At 40.1% G+C, this 19,040-nt stretch overlaps 1 protein-coding gene across 1 annotated transcript; it reads right to left on the bottom strand.

Annotated features, from left to right (window-relative positions):
• Positions 1-955: 955 nt before the first annotated feature.
• On the bottom strand, positions 956-12,880 carry LOC309326923 (vomeronasal type-2 receptor 26-like; the record flags this gene model as incomplete). Its single annotated transcript, XM_081835952.1, has 6 exons — positions 956-1,857; positions 2,643-2,769; positions 7,924-8,151; positions 8,486-9,340; positions 10,481-10,580; positions 12,660-12,880. 6 exons carry the CDS (start codon positions 12,878-12,880, stop codon positions 956-958), a joined length of 2,433 nt encoding a protein of 810 aa, XP_081692078.1.
• Positions 12,881-19,040: the final 6,160 nt, after the last annotated feature.

Here is a 19,040-nt window from a genome sequence, read left to right as displayed (position 1 = left end):
TATTCTGCTGGGATTTACCCAGAGTGGCTGTGGAAACTGAGCCAGATGGGCCGAGTATAAATAATAAATTATTATTATATTATTATTTCCAAACTTTTTCCCCATTTGAATCCACAGTTTCCACAGATAGCCATCAACAATTCATGCGACCACCTACCATGACATACTCAGCATTCTTTAACTAAGTCATTTTATACACAAAATGGCTTTCCAAATCCTTATAGAAACATAGGTAAGAGAGTCACAATATTTCTGCATGTGCATTGTGGGGAAAGAGTAATCTCTGCTGATTCATGGATAATTAACCCATTAACTGTATTCCTTAACACTTTATTTCCCTATGTTTCCAAAATAAAGGAGATACAAAGTATAATAAAGCTGGCCAATCTCTTCTGTCAGGGATGATAGGAAGTCAATGATACATAGTGAGGAAAGACTCCACTATTCTAGTATTGCCTCCATGTTTCCTAATAGCCACAGAGGAAGGTAGGGAGGTGTATTGGACCTCTTTTATCATGGAAGGAGCTGTTAGAACAAAACAAATTCCTTCCAGTAGCACCTTAAAGACCAACTAAGTCAGTTCTTGGTATGAGCTTTCGTGTGCATGCACACTTCTTCAGATAACAGTATCTTCAGATAACAGTATCTGAAGAAGTGTGCATGCACACGAAAGCTCATACCAAGAACTGACTTAGTTGGTCTTTAAGGTGCTACTGGAAGGAATTTGTTTTGTTTTGACTATGGCAGACCAACACAGCTACCTATCTGTAACTGGAGATGTTAGATTCAACCATATCCTGGGCTTACCTTCATGATAGCACACAATGCAGGTAAATGCAAGATGAATCAAATAGCAAAACCATATAAGACTGTGCTAGTTTCCCCTCACAAAAAATATTTTCCTTTGCTCTTGCACGCTCTCTCTAAATATAAATATAAAATAAAGACATGACTTTCACTTGGTTTTCCTTATAATGTGCTGTCTGCTGTTCAACTCTGGCCTCAGCAAAATGATGTAACATTTAGAAAAAAAGATACCAACCAGTAATCCTGCACTGGATGATAAGATGGAGAAAATCTCCACAGCTACCATGTATTTTCCTTTGGTGCTCAGGTAGGTTGGGACAAAAGATAACCACACGCTGCAAAACACCAACATGCTGAAAGTGATGAACTTGGCCTCATTGAAGCTGTCAGGTAACTTCCTAGCAAGAAAAGCTACAATGAAACTGATTATGGCCAGGGAACCCATATAGCCCAAGACACAGTAAAACATGGTAGCTGAATTCTCATTACACTGCAGTATGATTTTTCCATGCAATGAGTGCATGTCTGTATCAGGGAATGGAGGGAAAGTACTTAACCAAAGAGTGCAAATACCAGCCTGAGCGAAGGAACAACAAAGGACAATAGAATTTGCTACACCTTTCCCCACCCATTTCCTCATATTGGCCCCTGGTTTGGTTGCCATGAATGCCAGAACTACAGTGATTGTCTTTGCCAACACAGAGGAAAGAGCCACGGAGAAAACAAGGCCAAAAGCAGTTTGTTGTAGAAGGCAGGTCACTCTTCCAGGATTCCCAATGAACAGAAAAGAGCAGAGGAAGCAAAGGAGGAGAGAGATGAGGAGGATGTAGGTGAGGGTCCGGTTGTTGGCCTTGACTATGGGGGTTTCCCTGTGCTTAATAAAAATTAAGAGCACTGGAATTGTGATGAAAGAGAAAGAAATAGCCAAGCTAGTTAAAGCAATCCCTAAATCTTCTTTGTAAGAGAGGTAGCTTAGAAACTTGGGAATACACGCAGTTCGGTCCTTGTTGGGATACTGGTCTTCTGGACATTTGACACAGCCATCCATGTCTGAAAGAAGAGAATATTTCAATACACTATGGCTGAGAAAAGAAACAAAAAGCTAGAGAAGTTGTAAGTATTTCCATTTAATTACCAACATATACATTGGAACCTTGGTTCCTGAACGGCTTAGTTGCTGAACAAATAGGCTCCCAAACGCTGCTACCCCAGAAGTAAGTGTTCTGGTTTGCGAATGTTTTTAGGAAGCTGAGCATCATACGTGGCTTCCGCTAGAGTGCAGGAAGCTCCTGCAGCCAACTGGAAGCCGCGCCTTCATTTTTGTACAGTTTCGGGACTTGAACAGAATCCCGGAATGGATTAAGTTCAAGAACCAATGTACCACTGTATTTAAGAAGTCACTTCTATAATCTAGTGAGAATACACCCTTTTGTGCTGTTACACGTTTTTTTTTGCCAAGTGGCCTTTTTAATAATGTTTACAAAATGTCTAATTCATTTTTAGAAATTCTTTTTAAAAACTACTTTCATATACATTAACTGGAAACATATTCTCCAAATAAATAAATCTACATTTTTAGCAGGATTTTTTTTGGGTTTTTTTGCTGTGTATCTTAAGATATCATAATGGTTCCTGAGATCAAGAAAATGGGTATTGTCTCTGCTTGGATGCCATTTTGAAGTAAGATGTTGGACTTTAACTATCAAAACTGCATTGATTTTAATCGCTGATTTCAAAACTACATTGATTTTTTGTTACTTGGAATTCCTGAGCAAAATCAGGTATGAGTCTTCTAGAAATAAATAATATTATCTTATGGAAATTACGTCTCTTACCCTTTTGGTTAGAGAACATCCCTTCTGGACATGGAACACAATCATAACAGCAAAATTTTGCTCCCTCCTTCTTTCTCCTATTGAAGCCAGGATAGCAGTTCTTATTACATATAGAAAAGGGTAGCACCTACATAGAAACATAATAGATGTTAGCAAGAAAAGAGTGTTGTTTTTTATAGAATGGTAGAACTTCAAATAGTGGGTATTGACATTAAATTATGACATTAGAGATGATAGCAAATTTCTCCCAACTTTAGTTTGGAAGGAAATTTCATCTGAAAGATGAGGCAAGCTTTAGATTGCAGAAACTGATATAGTTTCTTTTCTACATAAATGATTTGATACAAAATAAAGTAAATTCATCTAGTCTAAACCTACACAAAGCTGTTTTCTCCCTAGAGAACCATAAATAAATTTCATTAAGCACATTGGTTATGAAGAGAAGTGATCCAACTCTGAGGGTGACCAAGAATTGCTGCCCTCATACCCAGAACACAGAAAAGTCTAGCAAGATAAACGTCCAGGAAGTAAGAAAATATTATGTAAAGTTTTATTAGGAATAAAGATGGATTGCAATGCAATGTTTTAAAAAGTATAGCAATTAACTTGCAGCAGGTTTTAAAGCAGTGATTAAGTGTCATGACTTTGTGCCATTTCATTAATTATCCCTTTATTAAAAGAGAAAAAAAATTAATGAGGTCAGAAATAAACTGTGAGCTCCCTCAGAACCACAGACTAATGCATATGAATTAGACAAATGCAGTATCACTATTCCCCTTCATGGATCACTGCCTTGCCGTGGGGAAGGAGCTTGAATAACTCAGAGAAGCTATGAGCTATGCCGTGCAGGGCCACCCAAGATGGACTCTCCATAGTGGAGAGTTTTGACCAAACGTGATCCACCTGGAGCAGGAACCGGCAAGCCACTTCAGTATCCCTGTCAAGAAAACTCCATGGACAAAGACAACAGGCATATGAAAGATATGACGCTGGAAGATGAGCCCCTCAGGTCGGAAGGCGTCCAACATGCTACTGAGGAAGAGAGGAGGACAAATACAAGTAGATTCAGAGCTGATGAAGCGGCTGGGCCAAAGCTGAAAGGACGCTCAGTTGCGGATATGCCTGGAAGCGAAAGGAAAGTCCAATGCTGTAAAGAAAAATATTGCATAGGAACCTGGAATGTAAGAACCATGAACCTGGGTAAGTTGGATGTGGTCAAAAATGAGATGGCAAGAATAAATATTGAAATCCTGGGCATCAGTGAACTAAAATGGACAGGAATGGGCGAATTCAGTTCGGATGACCATCATATCTACTACTGTGGGCAAGAATCCAGTAAAAAAAAATAGAGTGGCCCTCATAGTCAACAAAAGAGTGGCAAAAGCTGTACTGGGATGCAATCTCAAAAATGATAGAGTGGTCTCGATATGAATCCAAGGCAGACCTTTTAACATCACAGTAATCCAAGTTTATGCACCAACCACTGGTGCTGAAGAAACTGAAATCGAGCAATTCTATGAAGACTTACAACACCTTATAGAAATGACACCAAAGAAGGATGTTCTTCTCATTATAGGGGATTGGAATGCTAAAGTAGGGAGTCAAGAGATAAATGGAACAACTGGCAAGTTTGGCCTTGGAGTTCAAAACGAAGCAGGGCAAAGGCTAATAGAGTTCTGCCAAGAGAACAAGCTGGTCATCACAAACACTCTTTTCCAACAACACAAGAGACGACTCTACACATGGACATCACCAGATGGGCAGCATCGAAATCAGATTGATTATATTCTCTGCAGCCAAAGATGGGGAAGCTCTATACAGTCAGCAAAAACAAGACCTGGAGCGAACTGTGGCTCAGATCATCAGCTTCTTATAGCAAAATTCAAGCTTAAACTGAAGAAAGTAGGAAAAACCACTGGGCCGGTAAGATACAATCTAAGTCAAATCCCTTATGAATACACAGTGGAAGTGAGGAACAGGTTTAAGGATTTAGATTTGGTGGACAGAGTGCCTGAAGAACTATGGATGGAGGCTCGTAACATTATACAGGAGGCAGCAACTAAAACCATCCCAACGAAAAGGAAATGCAAGAAAGCAAAGTGGCTGTCCAATGAGGCCTTACAAATAGCGGGGGAGAGAAGGCAAGCAAAATGCAAGGGAGATAGTGAAAGATACAGGAAATTGAATGCAGATTTCCAAAGAATAGCAAGGAGAGAGAAGAAGGCCTTCTTAAACGAGCAATGCAAAGAAATAGAGGAAAACAATAGAATGGGAAAAACCAGAGATCTGTTAAAGAAAATTGGAGATATGAAAGGAACATTTCGTACAAAGATTACCATAATAAAAGACAAAAGTGGAAAGGACCTAACAGAAGCAGAAGACATCAAGAAGAGGTGGCAAGAATACACAGAGGAATTATACCAGAAAGAAATGGATGTCTCTTATACCCCAGGTAGTGTGGTTCCTGACCTTGAGCCAGTCATCCTGGAGAGTGAACTCAAATGGGCCTTATAAAGCACTGCTAATAACAAGGCCAGTGGAAGTGATGATATTCCAGCTGAACTATTTAAAATTTTAAAAGATGATGCTGTCAAGGTGCTACACTCAATATGCCAGCAAATCTGGAAAACTCAGCAGTGGCCAGAGGATTGGAGAAGATCAGTCTACATCCCAATCCCCAAGAAGGGCAGTGTCAAAGAATGCTCTAACTACCACACAATTGCACTCATTTCACACGCTAGCAAGGTTATGCTTAAAATTCTACAAGGCAGGCTTAAGCAGTATGTGGACTGAGAACTCCCAGAAGTGCAAGCTGGATTTCGAAGGGGCAAAGGAACCAGAGACCAAATTGCAAACATGCGCTGGATTATGGAGAAAGCTAGAGAGTTCCAGAAAGACATCTACTTCTGCTTCATTGACTATGCCTTTGACTGTGTCGACCACATCAAACTATGGCAAGTTCTTAAAGAAATGGGAGTGCCTGATCACCTCATCTGTCTCCTGAGAAATCTCTATGTGGGACAAGAAGCTACAGTTAGAACTGGATATGGAAAAAACTGATTGGTTCAAAATTGGGAAAGGAGTACGGAAAGGCTGTATATTGTCTCCCTGCTTATTTAACTTATATGCAGAATTCATCATGCGAAAGGCTGGGCTGGATGAATCCCAAGCCGGAATTAAGATCACCGGAAGAAATATCAACAACCTCAGGTATGCAGATGATACAACCTTGATGGCAGAAAGTGAAGAGGAATTAAAGAACCTTTTAATGAGGGTGAAAGAGGAGAGCGCAAAATATGGTCTGAAGCTCAACATCAAAAAAAGAAGATCATGGCCACTGGGCCCATCACCTCCTGGCAAATAGAAGGGGAAGAAATGGAGGCAGTGAGAGATGGTGACAGCAGTCACGAAATTAAAAGACGCCTGTTCCTTGGGAGAAAGGCGATGGCAAACCTAGACAGCATCTTAAAAAGCAGAGACATCACCTTGCCAACAAAGGTCCGTATAGTTAAAGCCATGGTTTTCTCAGTAGTGATGTATGGAAGTGAGAGCTGGACCATAAAGAAGGCTGCTCACTGAAGAATTGATGCTTTTGAATTATGGTGCTGGAGGAGACTCTTGAGAGTCCCATGGACTGCAAGAAGATCAAACGCATCCATTCTTAAGGAAATCACCCATGAGTGGTCACTGGAAGGACAGATCATGAAGCTGAGGTTCCAATACTTTGGCCACCTCATGAGAAAAGAAGACTCCCTGGAAAAGACCCTGATGTTGGGAAAGATTGAGGGCACAAGGAGAAGGGGACGACAGAGGACGAGATGGTTGGACAGTGTTCTTGAAGCTACAAACAAGAGTCTGACCAAACTGCGGGAGGCAGTGGAAGACAGGAGTGCCTGGCGTGCTCTGGTCCATGGGGTCACAAAGAGTCGGACACGACTAAATGACTAAACAACAACAAGTATCACTATTGCTTCTTTGGAAAGATGGGAAAGAACTATAGGGTGTTTGCTTGATGATTTGTCTGCTTGCTTTTTAAAAAAAGGTTGGCAAGGGTACTACCAAGCATAATTCAGAATGTGATGATCAGGTGGAATGATAAACAGAGCTAATGGAGATTTTCTGTCATGGGCCAGGAGTCGGCTTTACCTGCTGAGCAGCAACCTTAAGGAGCAGACAGCAAAGTGACTCCACCTGCTGCTGATCAGCCTTCTTGCCCCTGATGAGAACCAGATGGCTCCAGCTGTCTTAAGCAGGGTTTCCAGTCTCAGTCAGTTGCTGGAAACAACATTCATTGTTCTTGACCAGATCTTGCTGCTTCTAGCTTATCGTGACTTTGAACCCTCAGCTTTCTTGACCCCTGAATCGTCTGACTACATGAACTGAGATATTCCTGTCCTTAGGACTGGAACTTGTATAGTGATACCTTGGGCTAAGTACTGAATTCGTTCCGGAGGTCCATTCTTAACCTGAAACTGTTCTTTTTTAAAAAAACAACAACAAATATTTATTAAAGTTTCAAAAAAGTTACAAGAATAAGAAAAAAAAGAAAAAAAGCCAAAAATACAAAATACAGAAAAGTAAAAACAATTAAAAACAAATCAACCTTTCCATGTCTTGTCTTTCATTTACTTGTTTCCCTGGCCTCCTCACACCTCCCTTTTTTGTATTCTAGTTCAATTAGTTATTTCAGCAAATCTTTTCCATTTTTACTTTTATGTTAATAATTTATCTTAATATATTATAACTTTACATTCTCACCTATTAACAATCCATTTTTACATACTCCTTTGTAACATTACTGCTAAAACCACATAACTTCATTCCAGCATCCTTCCAACATTCCTTAATTTTACAATGTTTCTGTAGATAGTCTTTACATTTCTTCCAATCTTCTTCTACCAACTCTTCTCCCAGGTCTCGGATTCTGCCAGTCATTTCCGCCAAACCTGAAACTGTTCTTAACCTGAAGCACCACTTTAGCTAATGGGGACTCCTGCTGCTGCTGTGCTGCCGGAGCACGATTTCTGTTCTCATCCTGAAGCAAAGTTCTTAACCCGAGGTAATATTTCTGGGTTAGTGGAGTCTGTAACCTGAAGTGTATGTAACCTGAAGCATATGTAACCAGAGGTACCACTGTATATGGACTCTGCCCCCAAGCAAGTACCCCCCGCGACTTGGCTGGTTGGCTTGCTTCTCCCTCCACTGACTCTGCTGTGGCTGGCACCACACGTCTATGACATTTCCCCTCTGATATATTCAAATAATTGCCACTATGTCTCACCTGATTAAAGTGTTGATGCCATACAATTTGGTCATCATCAATGGTTAACTCTTTGCCCGGAGGAGCATGAGGTTCCAGTCTTCCAACTTTTGCTCTAACCACTGAGCCATTGTGGAACATTATCCAATTTGTAACATCTAAAACAGTATCTAGTTCCCCATTTTCATCAAAGCACACAGTTTCTCCAACACTGTTATTGAATATGGTGTGCCTTAAAAATTGATGGATCTAGAAACAAAGAGAATTTGAAGAAAAAGCCAACTAGGTCTTAAATTTATTTCAATGAGCTTCACAAACGATGCCCATACACATTTTTTTCCTTTGAAAGTATAGGTCGAGGCATCATCAATCTAGATGTCATTTCTTTCCATTATTGTATATGTGGGTTTCATTGTTTTGTAATGAGTTTCATACTGCTTATCCACAATGTATGTATAAATGCCAATAACAACAACAAAAAGCAAAACAAAGCAATTTTGGTGTAATAGTCTTATTTCATCAACATTCATTTTATCTCTGAATGAAAACCTAGCCTCATGTGGGTGGTGCTAGTGGGGATTACCTGCCATAGTTGCACATCCCGAAATACCATTCTCCTTGTGTCTACTTTTCTTCTGTGTTTGGAGATAGATTCAAACATGGCATTCAAAGCATGTGCCACAACATAGACAGCATTGTAGACACTATAGCTGTGGCCTGTCATGTTCATTTCAAACAAAATTCCAGTAATGTTGTCCAGTTTCTCTTCTCCAGTACAGATCTCCTCCTCTTCTGGCCCCTTATACATTCTTAATGTACAGCTGAATGCCTGCTCCCAGAAGTCCTGGATAAAACCATCTCCTTTTGCCCAGGAAGGTCCTATCTTCTGAATGAAATTTTGGAAACCTGGTGGCTGATTGGAGTGAGCAGTGAAGGATATAGAACCATGGAAAGTTTGCATGTCCCATGTCTTTTGAACTGACAGTGATGTGAAATCCCAGTGTGATGTAATAATCCAAACTTTCCCCAGAGGAGGCGATTCCATAATTGGTCGTAGAAACAGCAATATTCTCAAAACTTGAAAGGATGGATTTTCTCCATATACAAATAATACATTGGTGTTTTCCTCAGTAATAATTCCATAAGTTTCCCAGCGCTGTACAAGCAACTGCATCAACTCATCCACATAATTCCATTTAGGCAATCTTATGATGAAGGCATAGCAGATGCCATTCTCAGAAAGCATGGGCACTATTGTCTGTAAGAATCGTTCCCCTTTGTCATTGTCCACAGCCAAGAGCCCAACCCATGTCCATCCAAAATGCTGAAATAACCGGACAGCTCCCATGTACTGGTGGGCTTCATTTGGGACCATATGGGACAAAAAAGGAGAAATTATTCTCTCATCCCATGATGGCAAAAGTGTTCCATAAGTGAGCTGAAATAAAAATTAAAGGGATTGTTTTCAGATGAGGAAAATAGCTATATTGTCGAATCATAGCACTAGTCACCTGGGCTTATTGTAATGAAATACAATTTAGATCCTTAGGCAATTAGTGTGCCTGGCCTACAACTGCAGCCAGGTTCCCCATAGCCATATGGGTGGGTTTTTTTACAGCTGGACCACCAACCAAAGCTGTTGAATGGCACCCTTCAGTACCTTGGCCACTGAGCCTTTAGTAACAACAATGGATCAAGGACAACCACCAAAATATGGACCCATTCTTTCAGAGAGAGTGTGTTCTCCCCCTAGAATGGGCTGCATATCAATCAGCCATACATCATAACCACCCAGGAGCAGAAACACATTATTGTAAGTTGAAATAAAAATTAAAATGATTTTTTCGCTAAAGATAATGTCATACATTTTTAAACAAAAAAGCTATTTTTATTATAGTTTGGGGGAGAAACAATATATAGAAATCAACATCAAACATTTTTTAAACATAAAAACTGAAAGAAAGAAGAAAAAAGACTTCCAATTCTCTGTCTGCCAGATTTAAAAACTAATGCAAAACCTTTACTCCTTAATAACATCCAACACTTCAACTTTCCATAAGCCAACTTTTATTTAGATCCACTTTATCAGAATGGGTATGATCTCATCTATACCAGACAGTACACCACACAGCCAGACAGAATAACCACCAAGTAGCATCATCTCAGTCTTGTCTGGATTAAGCTTCAGTTACTGGCCCTTATCTACTCCATTACTGCAACAACCCAGTACATATACCACCTTTACATATAGATTTCAACTTTATTTCTGTCTTCTGATATGTTATTAATCTCTCTGTTTTATAACATCTGAAATCTGAATCTTCAAGTGTACTGGACCAAGCACCAAGCCCTGCTACATACTATTCAACACCACCCGCCATTTGAAGGGAAATAATTGATGAGCACTCCTTGAGTACTGTTTTGTAATGAACTGTAAATCCATCAATGGTATCATTATCAAGTTTGCATCTAACCAACTGGTTACCAAAATCAGGAGCAACTTTGCAAAGTGCTTTCCTGCATTCCACATGGTTTGTCACAAGTATGAAATCCCTGAACCCCCAGGAATACAGCTTACCTGTGGAGTCTTTTTGCTTGCTGAAACGACAGCTATATTAGTAGAGATCTCAGAGAAACATGCTCCAATGACAGCTATCAGATTGTTCTGGTTGTGACACCTGAAGTTGGGGACAAACTTATGTTGTGTTGAAAAGAGGCTAAGAGTGGCTTTGTAGGTCATCCTTGCAGTGAAGTAGCTATTGAGGATGTGGAACCCCAGAGATATATTTGATAAAATGTTGGGATTCTCATTTATCTCTTTGACAGCAAATGCTAAGGCCAGAATGTGCTGGTAGTTCTTAGGCACTGAACTGTAAGCAGAGTTACAGTCTGTTTAATAAAACAAACACAGCAGCAATAACAAAAATGTTTTAATGCACTTCATTGACATTCATCGGAATACTTTCAAAATCAAGGTGTAGCTTTAAAACCCTAGAAGATAATAGGCTGAAGAAAAATTAGCACCTGAATAGATAGCCCTTCCATGAAAAATGGGGGGGGGGGAGAGTTTTCAGAATAATTCTGGAGCTTAAAAAACTGTTTTCTCGACTTAATTTTGTAAATTTCCCTATATACCAATGAAAAGCAACAACAGTCAGCCCAAACTGCAAATATTTGTTGCCTTGCAGTCAACATTAGTCACGCTTAGTGCAGACCCACTGAAATTAATTAGCATGACTAACTATTTTTTGTATTTTATTTTGTATTTTATTAGTCTCTGAATGATATATGTGGGACTTTTCCCTAATCTTTTCAGTAGGGATGGTTGAATAAGCTTCTTTTTTTCCCAATCTTAAATTCCATTCTCTACTTTTCCATAGTTTGCAATTTTAATCTACAAAATGTCTCATGAAAATTGATCCTCATTTTAGTGCAAATTTATCATATGATAAGTATGCAATTTTGCTACATGTTTGCAAATCAATGTTGCTTAATATAATACATTTGTATGTTATTTTTCTCTAATATATGCATTTTTATGCACTCTTTACTCCTTTATATGAACTTTTGTACATATTATTTCACTGCAAAATTCAGGTAAATAGGAATTTTGAGGGCTATCTATGTTTCAGTTCACATATTGTTTTTAATTTGGAAAGCGCAAACTAGTTAGGTTCCTCTTTAAATGTGAACTGAATTAAATTTCTCTCCCATTCTTGCCCTTCAATGACAGCCATAAGGATATGAAATGAGATATGATACTGAAGTGGGAAGTGCAAAGTAGAGACTCAGGATTCTCCCACAAACGTAGCACAATGCATGGTGCCTGAAGGCCAATTCCCAAAATTCTTTTTAAAACCACATATCTCTATAATATTTAACTTCTGCACTTTTGAGTTTAAAAGCATGAAAACCAGTGCTATTTTTTCTAGAAAAAGATGTGCCAGAACTCCTCTTATAATGGCAATGGCACCCACCAGAGAGATGCTGGAACTGAGTTCCAGTGAGCTCTGGCTGAAAAAGAGCCCTGGTGAAAACCAGTTGGGAACAATAGTGTTTGCAAATGCCCACAGCATACACACCCTCTAACTTTCACAATATGTGAAAGCTAGATTTGATTGAGGATCCCTCTTCAGTGAGCTTTAAGTTTCAACAATAAATCAGAACTTGACTATACAAACTGCAGGCATAGGGGTGAGTGGGAAGAAGGAAAAACAGTGGAGTTTCTAAAGCATACTGAAAGCTTGATTAAAAAGGCCAAAATTCTGAAAGTGCATGAGAAGGGACAGACATGGAGTCAAAAGATGAGAGCAAAGCGAGGGAAGAACAGAAGTGGCAAAAACTAACACACACACACAATCCACCATGTGGTTAATTAGCAGACACACAATGGAAATCCATTCATTTAGTGGAGCTTGTGGAGAAACCCTTCTAGTGCTTTCATAGAATCACAGAACTGTAGAAGTGGAAGGGGCCCCATGGGTCATCTAGTCCAACTCCCTGCAATGAGGAATTCCAGCTCAAGCATCAGTGACAGATGACCACCCAACCTCTGCTTAGAAATCTCCAAGGAAGGAGAGTCCACAACCTCCAGGCAAAAAAATGATTAAGGAAGGAACAGGAAAGTGGCTCAACTGCCACTTTTATCACACTAGGAATTAAATCAATTCTTAAGGGAACACAGTGTAGCATTATGGCATATTCTGTTATTATGAGCTGAATGTATTACACAGTGAGAGAAAGAAATAATGGCTTACATTGCTTCATCAATCAAGATCTGTTTTGGCTCTTCCTTAAAAGAGAGATTATTGTAGTTGAAGAAGACCTGGGAAACAATGCCCCCAATGATGAGGTCACCCGGTTGGTAAAAGTTATGAGGAATGGGGAGAGGATCATCAAAAATGCTGCAGTTAATAGAATGTGTTTTGCATACAATATGAGACAGCAGCACCAGCTGCAGCAGCAGCAGCACCAACATGATCTTATTGAAAAATATCAGCCATCCAGGATAGATTCCCATGTTTGAACCACAGCACTCTGTGTGGCTATTATCTGTTTTGGAACAGCGTCTGGTGACAGAATGTGATGTTACACATCTTAGGGAATATGTGCCCCATATTTCTGAACAGTGTAGTCTATTTATTTACTCCCCCACCCCTAAGGATGAGACAATTAAAATTTGTTCATCTACAAGTATCAGTAATACTTCCTTGGTGTGCAAAGAAAGCAAACATATAACTCTGAAAATTATCTATGATTTTGTGCAAATGAATTTATTTATTTAACAAAATTTAAATACTCCTTGATTATATGAAAGCCTGTAAGTTGACAAGAAACATGTAAAACTATGATTTTTTTTTTTTTAAAAAGAATGTGTGGTTTGTTACAGTGAGGCAGAGTTATGGTGCAGCAGTGTGGATAGCTGTGTGTGTGTGCGCGCGCGTGCGTGCTAATTCATATCTAGACAAAGAGGTCTACCCAGTAAGTATCTGGGAAGAGCAAATTAAATAGGTATGCACATAGGATGAAGAAAAAGGGTAGTCACATTATAATTTTTGTGGGAAAATAATTGCAAAATCAACTAGTGGACGACATATTCTAAGATGGAAAGGAGAAATGGTCATACAAGAAAAATGGCAGACCTCTGCCTATGGCTAGATCCAATTCTGAACAACACTAGGGTTTTATGTCCTTTTTCAAATGCTAATTTTGACAATTATGTGTGCAATTATGATTTCCCAAGTGTGTTGATGTCCTTTGGAGTTGCATCATGAATGGCAAATCAACTAGGAGTGACAATATTTTCTTTAAGGGGTAATAAGTGATGCTTAGCCAGAAAGTTGTAGGCTGTTTTTGTCCTTGACCAGATTTAAGTTACAAATGGATCACTAACATTTAGATTAATTGAAAGGCCTGACCTTAAAAGCTGGGAAATTTGAGACTCAGTTTTATAATGATGATGGGTATATATCCTTTAACAGCTAACTTCTAACTGTTACTTGTCCCATTTATTATTGTCATTATTATTAGTAATTAAAAGTATGCATTCATGCAATATAGTCTAAATATGCAGCTGTCCTGTATGAGGATTGAATCTGCGACCTTGGTGTTAACAGCACCACAATCTAATAAGCATATGCTATATGGCAGTTTAACATTTTTATCTTTAAAAAGGTAATTGTTTTATGCTTGCAAGCTATATTAGGAATTATAATTTTTGCTGGTCAGCCCAATAGTTGTTCATTTTTCCACAAACCTCACTTTGCTAACTGTGTACAATGAGAGGAAGGAGGCAAACAAGCATGCTTCAGCCACATCTACATTAAGGAAAGCATGACAAAAAGACTATGACTCACCTATGAGTGGGGATGGACAGACTCACTGAAGTCTGGTCCATTCCTGTATTACAGTGGGGATGGACTAAGTCCATCTCACTTGTTTCTGTGTGTATTTAAAAGGGGAAATCCTTAAAATTCAATGCAGAAGTACAATTTTTAAAACTTCATTTTTTCATAGAATCATAGAATCATAGAGTTGGAAGAGACCACAAGGGCCATCGAGTCCAACCCCCTGCCAAGCAGGAAACGCCATCAGAGTACTCCTGACATATGGTCGTCAAGCCTCTGCTTAAAGACCTCCAAAGAAGGAGACTCCACCACACTCCTTGGCAGCAAATTCCACTGTCGAACAGCTCTTACTTTCAGGAAGTTCCTCCTAATGTTTAGGTGGAATCTTTTTTCTTGTAGTTTGGAACCATTGCTCCGTGTCCGCTTCTCTGGAGCAGCAGAAAACAACCTTTCTCCCTCCTCTATGTGACATCCTTTTATATATTTGAACATGGCTATCATATCACCCCTTAACCTCCTCTTCTCCAGGCTAAACATGCCCAGCTCCTTTAGCCGTTCCTCATAAGGCATCGTTTCCAGGCCTTTGACCATTTTGGTTGCCCTCCTCTGGACACGTTCCAGTTTGTCAGTGTCCTTCTTGAACTGTGGTGCCCAGAACTGGACACAGTACTCCAGGTGAGGTCTGACCAGAGCAGAATACAGTGGCACTATTACTTCCCTTGATCTAGATGCTATACTCCTATTGATGCAGCCCAGAATTGCATTGGCTTTTTTAGCTGCCGCGTCACACTGTTGGCTCATGTCAAGTTTGTGGTCAACCAAGACTCCTAGATCCTTTTCACATGTACTGCTCTCAAGCCAGGTGTCACCCATCTTGTATTTGTGCCTCTCATTTTTTTTGCCCAAGTGCAATACTTTACATTTCTCCCTGTTAAAATTCATCTTGTTTGTTTTGGCCCAGTTCTCTAATCTCTCAAGGTCGTTTTGAAGTGTGATCCTGTCCTCTGGGGTGTTTTTAAAAGCAACTAGCAGGCAGTCCAAGCATGCAGCAGTGCCCCATGCCTTTCCCCCCCTTTTCATAACAAACAAACAAACAAACAAACAAACAAACAAACAGCCCAGAAAGGTCATCTAGCTGCCCACAGGTTGGAGTAGCTATCGCTTAGGAGTTCTTGCCTCTACAGAGTTTGAATTGCAATAGAGCAAGTCTTACAGGGAGTACTCTGTTCAGCAGTGTTGCTCTGTGTGAGAATTGTATGGCAACAAACCATGGCTTTCTTTAATATTTTCAAAAAGTACTGAAAGCTGTTTCTGAGCTTGACCATTTGTGAAGCTGAGCTCAGGTATAGCCAGGTCCATGCAGGATGTAGTGTGCAGCTAGGTACACTTGCCCCAGGCCTTGAGGGCTAATCCAGCAGCTGAGTCCCTCTAAGGGCCTGCCGGATTTACGCTATCATGCCAAGGACAAGATTCCTACCCTGGGCCTCAAAGAAGCTCTGTACAGGCCTGAGTATAACCACCATGTTTCAATTGTTTGTGTTAAATTATACAGTTCCTACAAAAAGGAAACAGCTGTAAAACAGTTTAAACTAGTTTCAAGGAAAGGTAATTCTTTTCTGTGCCCACATCTGTCTTAGGAATTATAGGCTATTTAAAGTTCTAATTCTTTGTATCATCCCACTACTTATACATTGTTCCACAAACCTCACACTGCTAGCTCCGAGGAGGAACTGGCTTCATTGAATGCTCCATTTGGAAATGAAAGAGGCCCAAATTGTGATGCAGTCTGTATCACCAAAGGAAAACTCTTACATTGGATATGGTAGCAAGTGGCAGCAACATATCTTTCAAAGGTAGAATAGGCTTACAACGATTCTTCTACAGTATTTCTCTCCAAACATTTTGTAAAATTGAAGGGAATATAATTTTTAATGAAGCTGGCAGGGACTCTTAAGATTCCTGGTGGTATGGATCATGGATCCACGAAGAAATAAAGAAAATATTAAGAGTATCATATAGTAAAGGCCAGAGGCATTCATTTTAGGAATATTAAACAATATCCCAAAAGATAAAACTATTTTTTTTCTTATACGTGACGTTTGCAGCAAGAATTCTGGTGGCTAAGTATTGGAAAGGGAATCAGTTACCCACTAGGGGAGAATGGTTATGTAAGCTTTCAGAATACTTAGAGTTAGCCGAACTGGCAGATATAATAAGACAAAAAACAAAAGTTTAGTTGTCAGGGAACTGCCATCAGTACTGGAGGGAGAGCGCGGAGCCCAGAGGGATTCCAGAGGGCGTCCAGGGATTGGGAGAAGCAGCCCATCTTCTGGGGAGGAGAATCAGTGTAGCACCAGTGGAGAAGGGGGGCTGGTGGGGGAAGTGGCGAGGCGATCCCATGACTCCTTGCCTGGGACCAGCGGAGAGACTAGAGGTCCTCCGTTGCCCACACCCTCCCTGCGAAGGAGGCTTCCGCGCAGGGAGAGTAGGCGGAGACTTAGGCGTCAAAGAACTTCTTTGCTGGAAAAAGTTTAAGAAACGCCCACTCACGGATTCTGCCAGCGATTGAGTCAGCCACGGGTGAGTGGCTGTCCGGACAGAGGAGGTTCACTTTGGCAGCCCAGCCAGGTGTTTGCACCTAGCCAGGAAGATAGGCACCTGCTTATGCATGAGCAACCCCCTTAGGAACCATTACAGTAGTGAAAAAGGAATGGGAGCGCCTAAACGAATGTCTTAAAAGACAAGGTTTGAGGACAGAAATCTGACTGAGTCTGGAATAACCTTGTGAAGTGAAAGGATAAGAAAGAGGGATATATATTTAGATGCTAGGATCAAGATGATAAGGAAAACTGGAAGATACAATGAGAGGTAAAGGAGGTGCTGTGGGATTGGTGGAAGTCAACATTTGTTTTCCTTTTTAGTGTTTATACTATTAATTTGTAAGATTTGGATTTGTTTTTCTATGTTTGTTTTTGTGTTTTGTATATCTTTGGGGGGTTGCTGTTGTGTGGAAAATACTAATAAAATTTACTCCTTTTCTTTTTTCTAAAAATTCCTGGTGGTAAAAAACACAAACCTGATCATGTTAGTAGTGTCTACATTTTTATGAGTAGCCACATAGGAAGGAGGTCAGGTGAAGTGGAATTCTCTCATTAGGAATGTACTAATAGATGCAACCTCATTCTGGACCCAGAAGGGCATTTGGAAAAGCAGACAATATGTGGGTGTTTAAGAAGATAGAAACAAGATAGACAACCCTCTTGAGATAGTACATGCCTAGTTCAAGTCCACTCATGGGAATGTGAAGAGAGTTATTTTCCTAAGAAACTGTGCTCAAATTCTCCTGAAATCCCTTCAACACCATAATTTCTATTAATAAAGGAACAGATTAATGAGATGGATATATTATTTCATTTCCTTTTTCTGACGAGTTGCTGTCTGCTGTTAAGCTCGGGCCTGAGTACAATGACATAGCATTTAGGGGAAAAGATACAACCCAATAATCCAGCACTGGATGACAAGATGGAGAAGATCTCCACAGCCACCATGTACTTTCCTTTGCTGCTCAGGTAGGTTGGAATAAAGGATAACCACACACTGCAAAACACCAACATGCTGAAAGTGATAAATTTGGTTTCATTGAAACTGTCTGGCAACTTCCTGGCAAGAAAAGCCACAATGAAGCTGACAATGGCTAGGAAACCCATATAGCCCAGGACACAGTAAAACATGGAAACAGAACCCTCATTACATTCTAGTATGATTTCACCCTTCACTGAATGCATGTCTCTACCTGGGAATGGAGGAGCAGAACTTAACCAAAGAGTACAAATGGCAGCCTGAATAAAAGAGCAGGAGAGAACAATAGAATTAGCCATTCTCTTCCCCATCCATTTCCTCACCCTGGATCCTGGTTTTGTTCCCATAAATGCCACAACCACAGTGATGGTCTTTGCCAACACAGAAGAAAGGGCCACAGAGAAGACAATGCCAAAAGTGGTTTGACGTAGAAGGCAGGTTGCCTTTCCAGGTTGTCCAATGAAGAGCAAAGAACAGAGGAAACAAAGGAGGAGGGAGATGAGGAGGATGTAGGTGAGGGTCCGGTTGTTGGCTTTGACAATGGGAGTGTCCTTGTGTATCATAAAAATTCCAAGTACTACAATTGTGACAAAAGAGAAAATAATAGCCAAGCTAGTTAAGGTGATTGCTAAATCTTCTCTGTAAGAGAGGTAGCTTATGATTTTGGGAATGCACTGAGTTTGGTCTTTGTTGGGATACTGATCTTCGGGACAATTCACACAAGCATCCATGTCTGAAAAAAGGAAGAACAGTTTAAGTATTTCTAAGGGTGATCCAACATCTATACTTTTACACACACACACACACACACACTAAATGTTTGCAGATGTTGACAATTGTTGTACACATGTGTGTTGGGAACCTTCATGTGTGCACCTGCCACCAGCATTCCCATTTACTGGCCTCCTAGACAGGAGGGGGGTGTTTTGTGAGAGATGTCATGGAACAGTGTCTGATAAATGGTTGTATAACTCGAGAACGTAGCTCCCAACTAGGCTAAATTAAAACATTAATTTGTTGTAAGAAAACAGAGAAATTACAGACATAAATCACAACACAGTTATTGGGTATGTGGTAGCATTATACCTTAGCATATTCTTACTTCTGAACTAAGAAGATACAATCCCCATTAACGAGGGGAGAATGAAAAGGAGTGAAATAACTCTTTTCTCCAAAGTAAATACTTATCCTGGGCTCAGGATTGGGCATGCA

The sequence above is a fragment of the Podarcis erhardii genome, assembly GCF_964252035.2.
Source record: "Podarcis erhardii genome assembly, chromosome: 13".
Classification (NCBI taxonomy): domain Eukaryota; kingdom Metazoa; phylum Chordata; class Lepidosauria; order Squamata; family Lacertidae; genus Podarcis; species Podarcis erhardii.
Note: the sequence above shows the minus strand (reverse complement) of the source record. Positions and strands in the feature narration are given on the sequence as shown.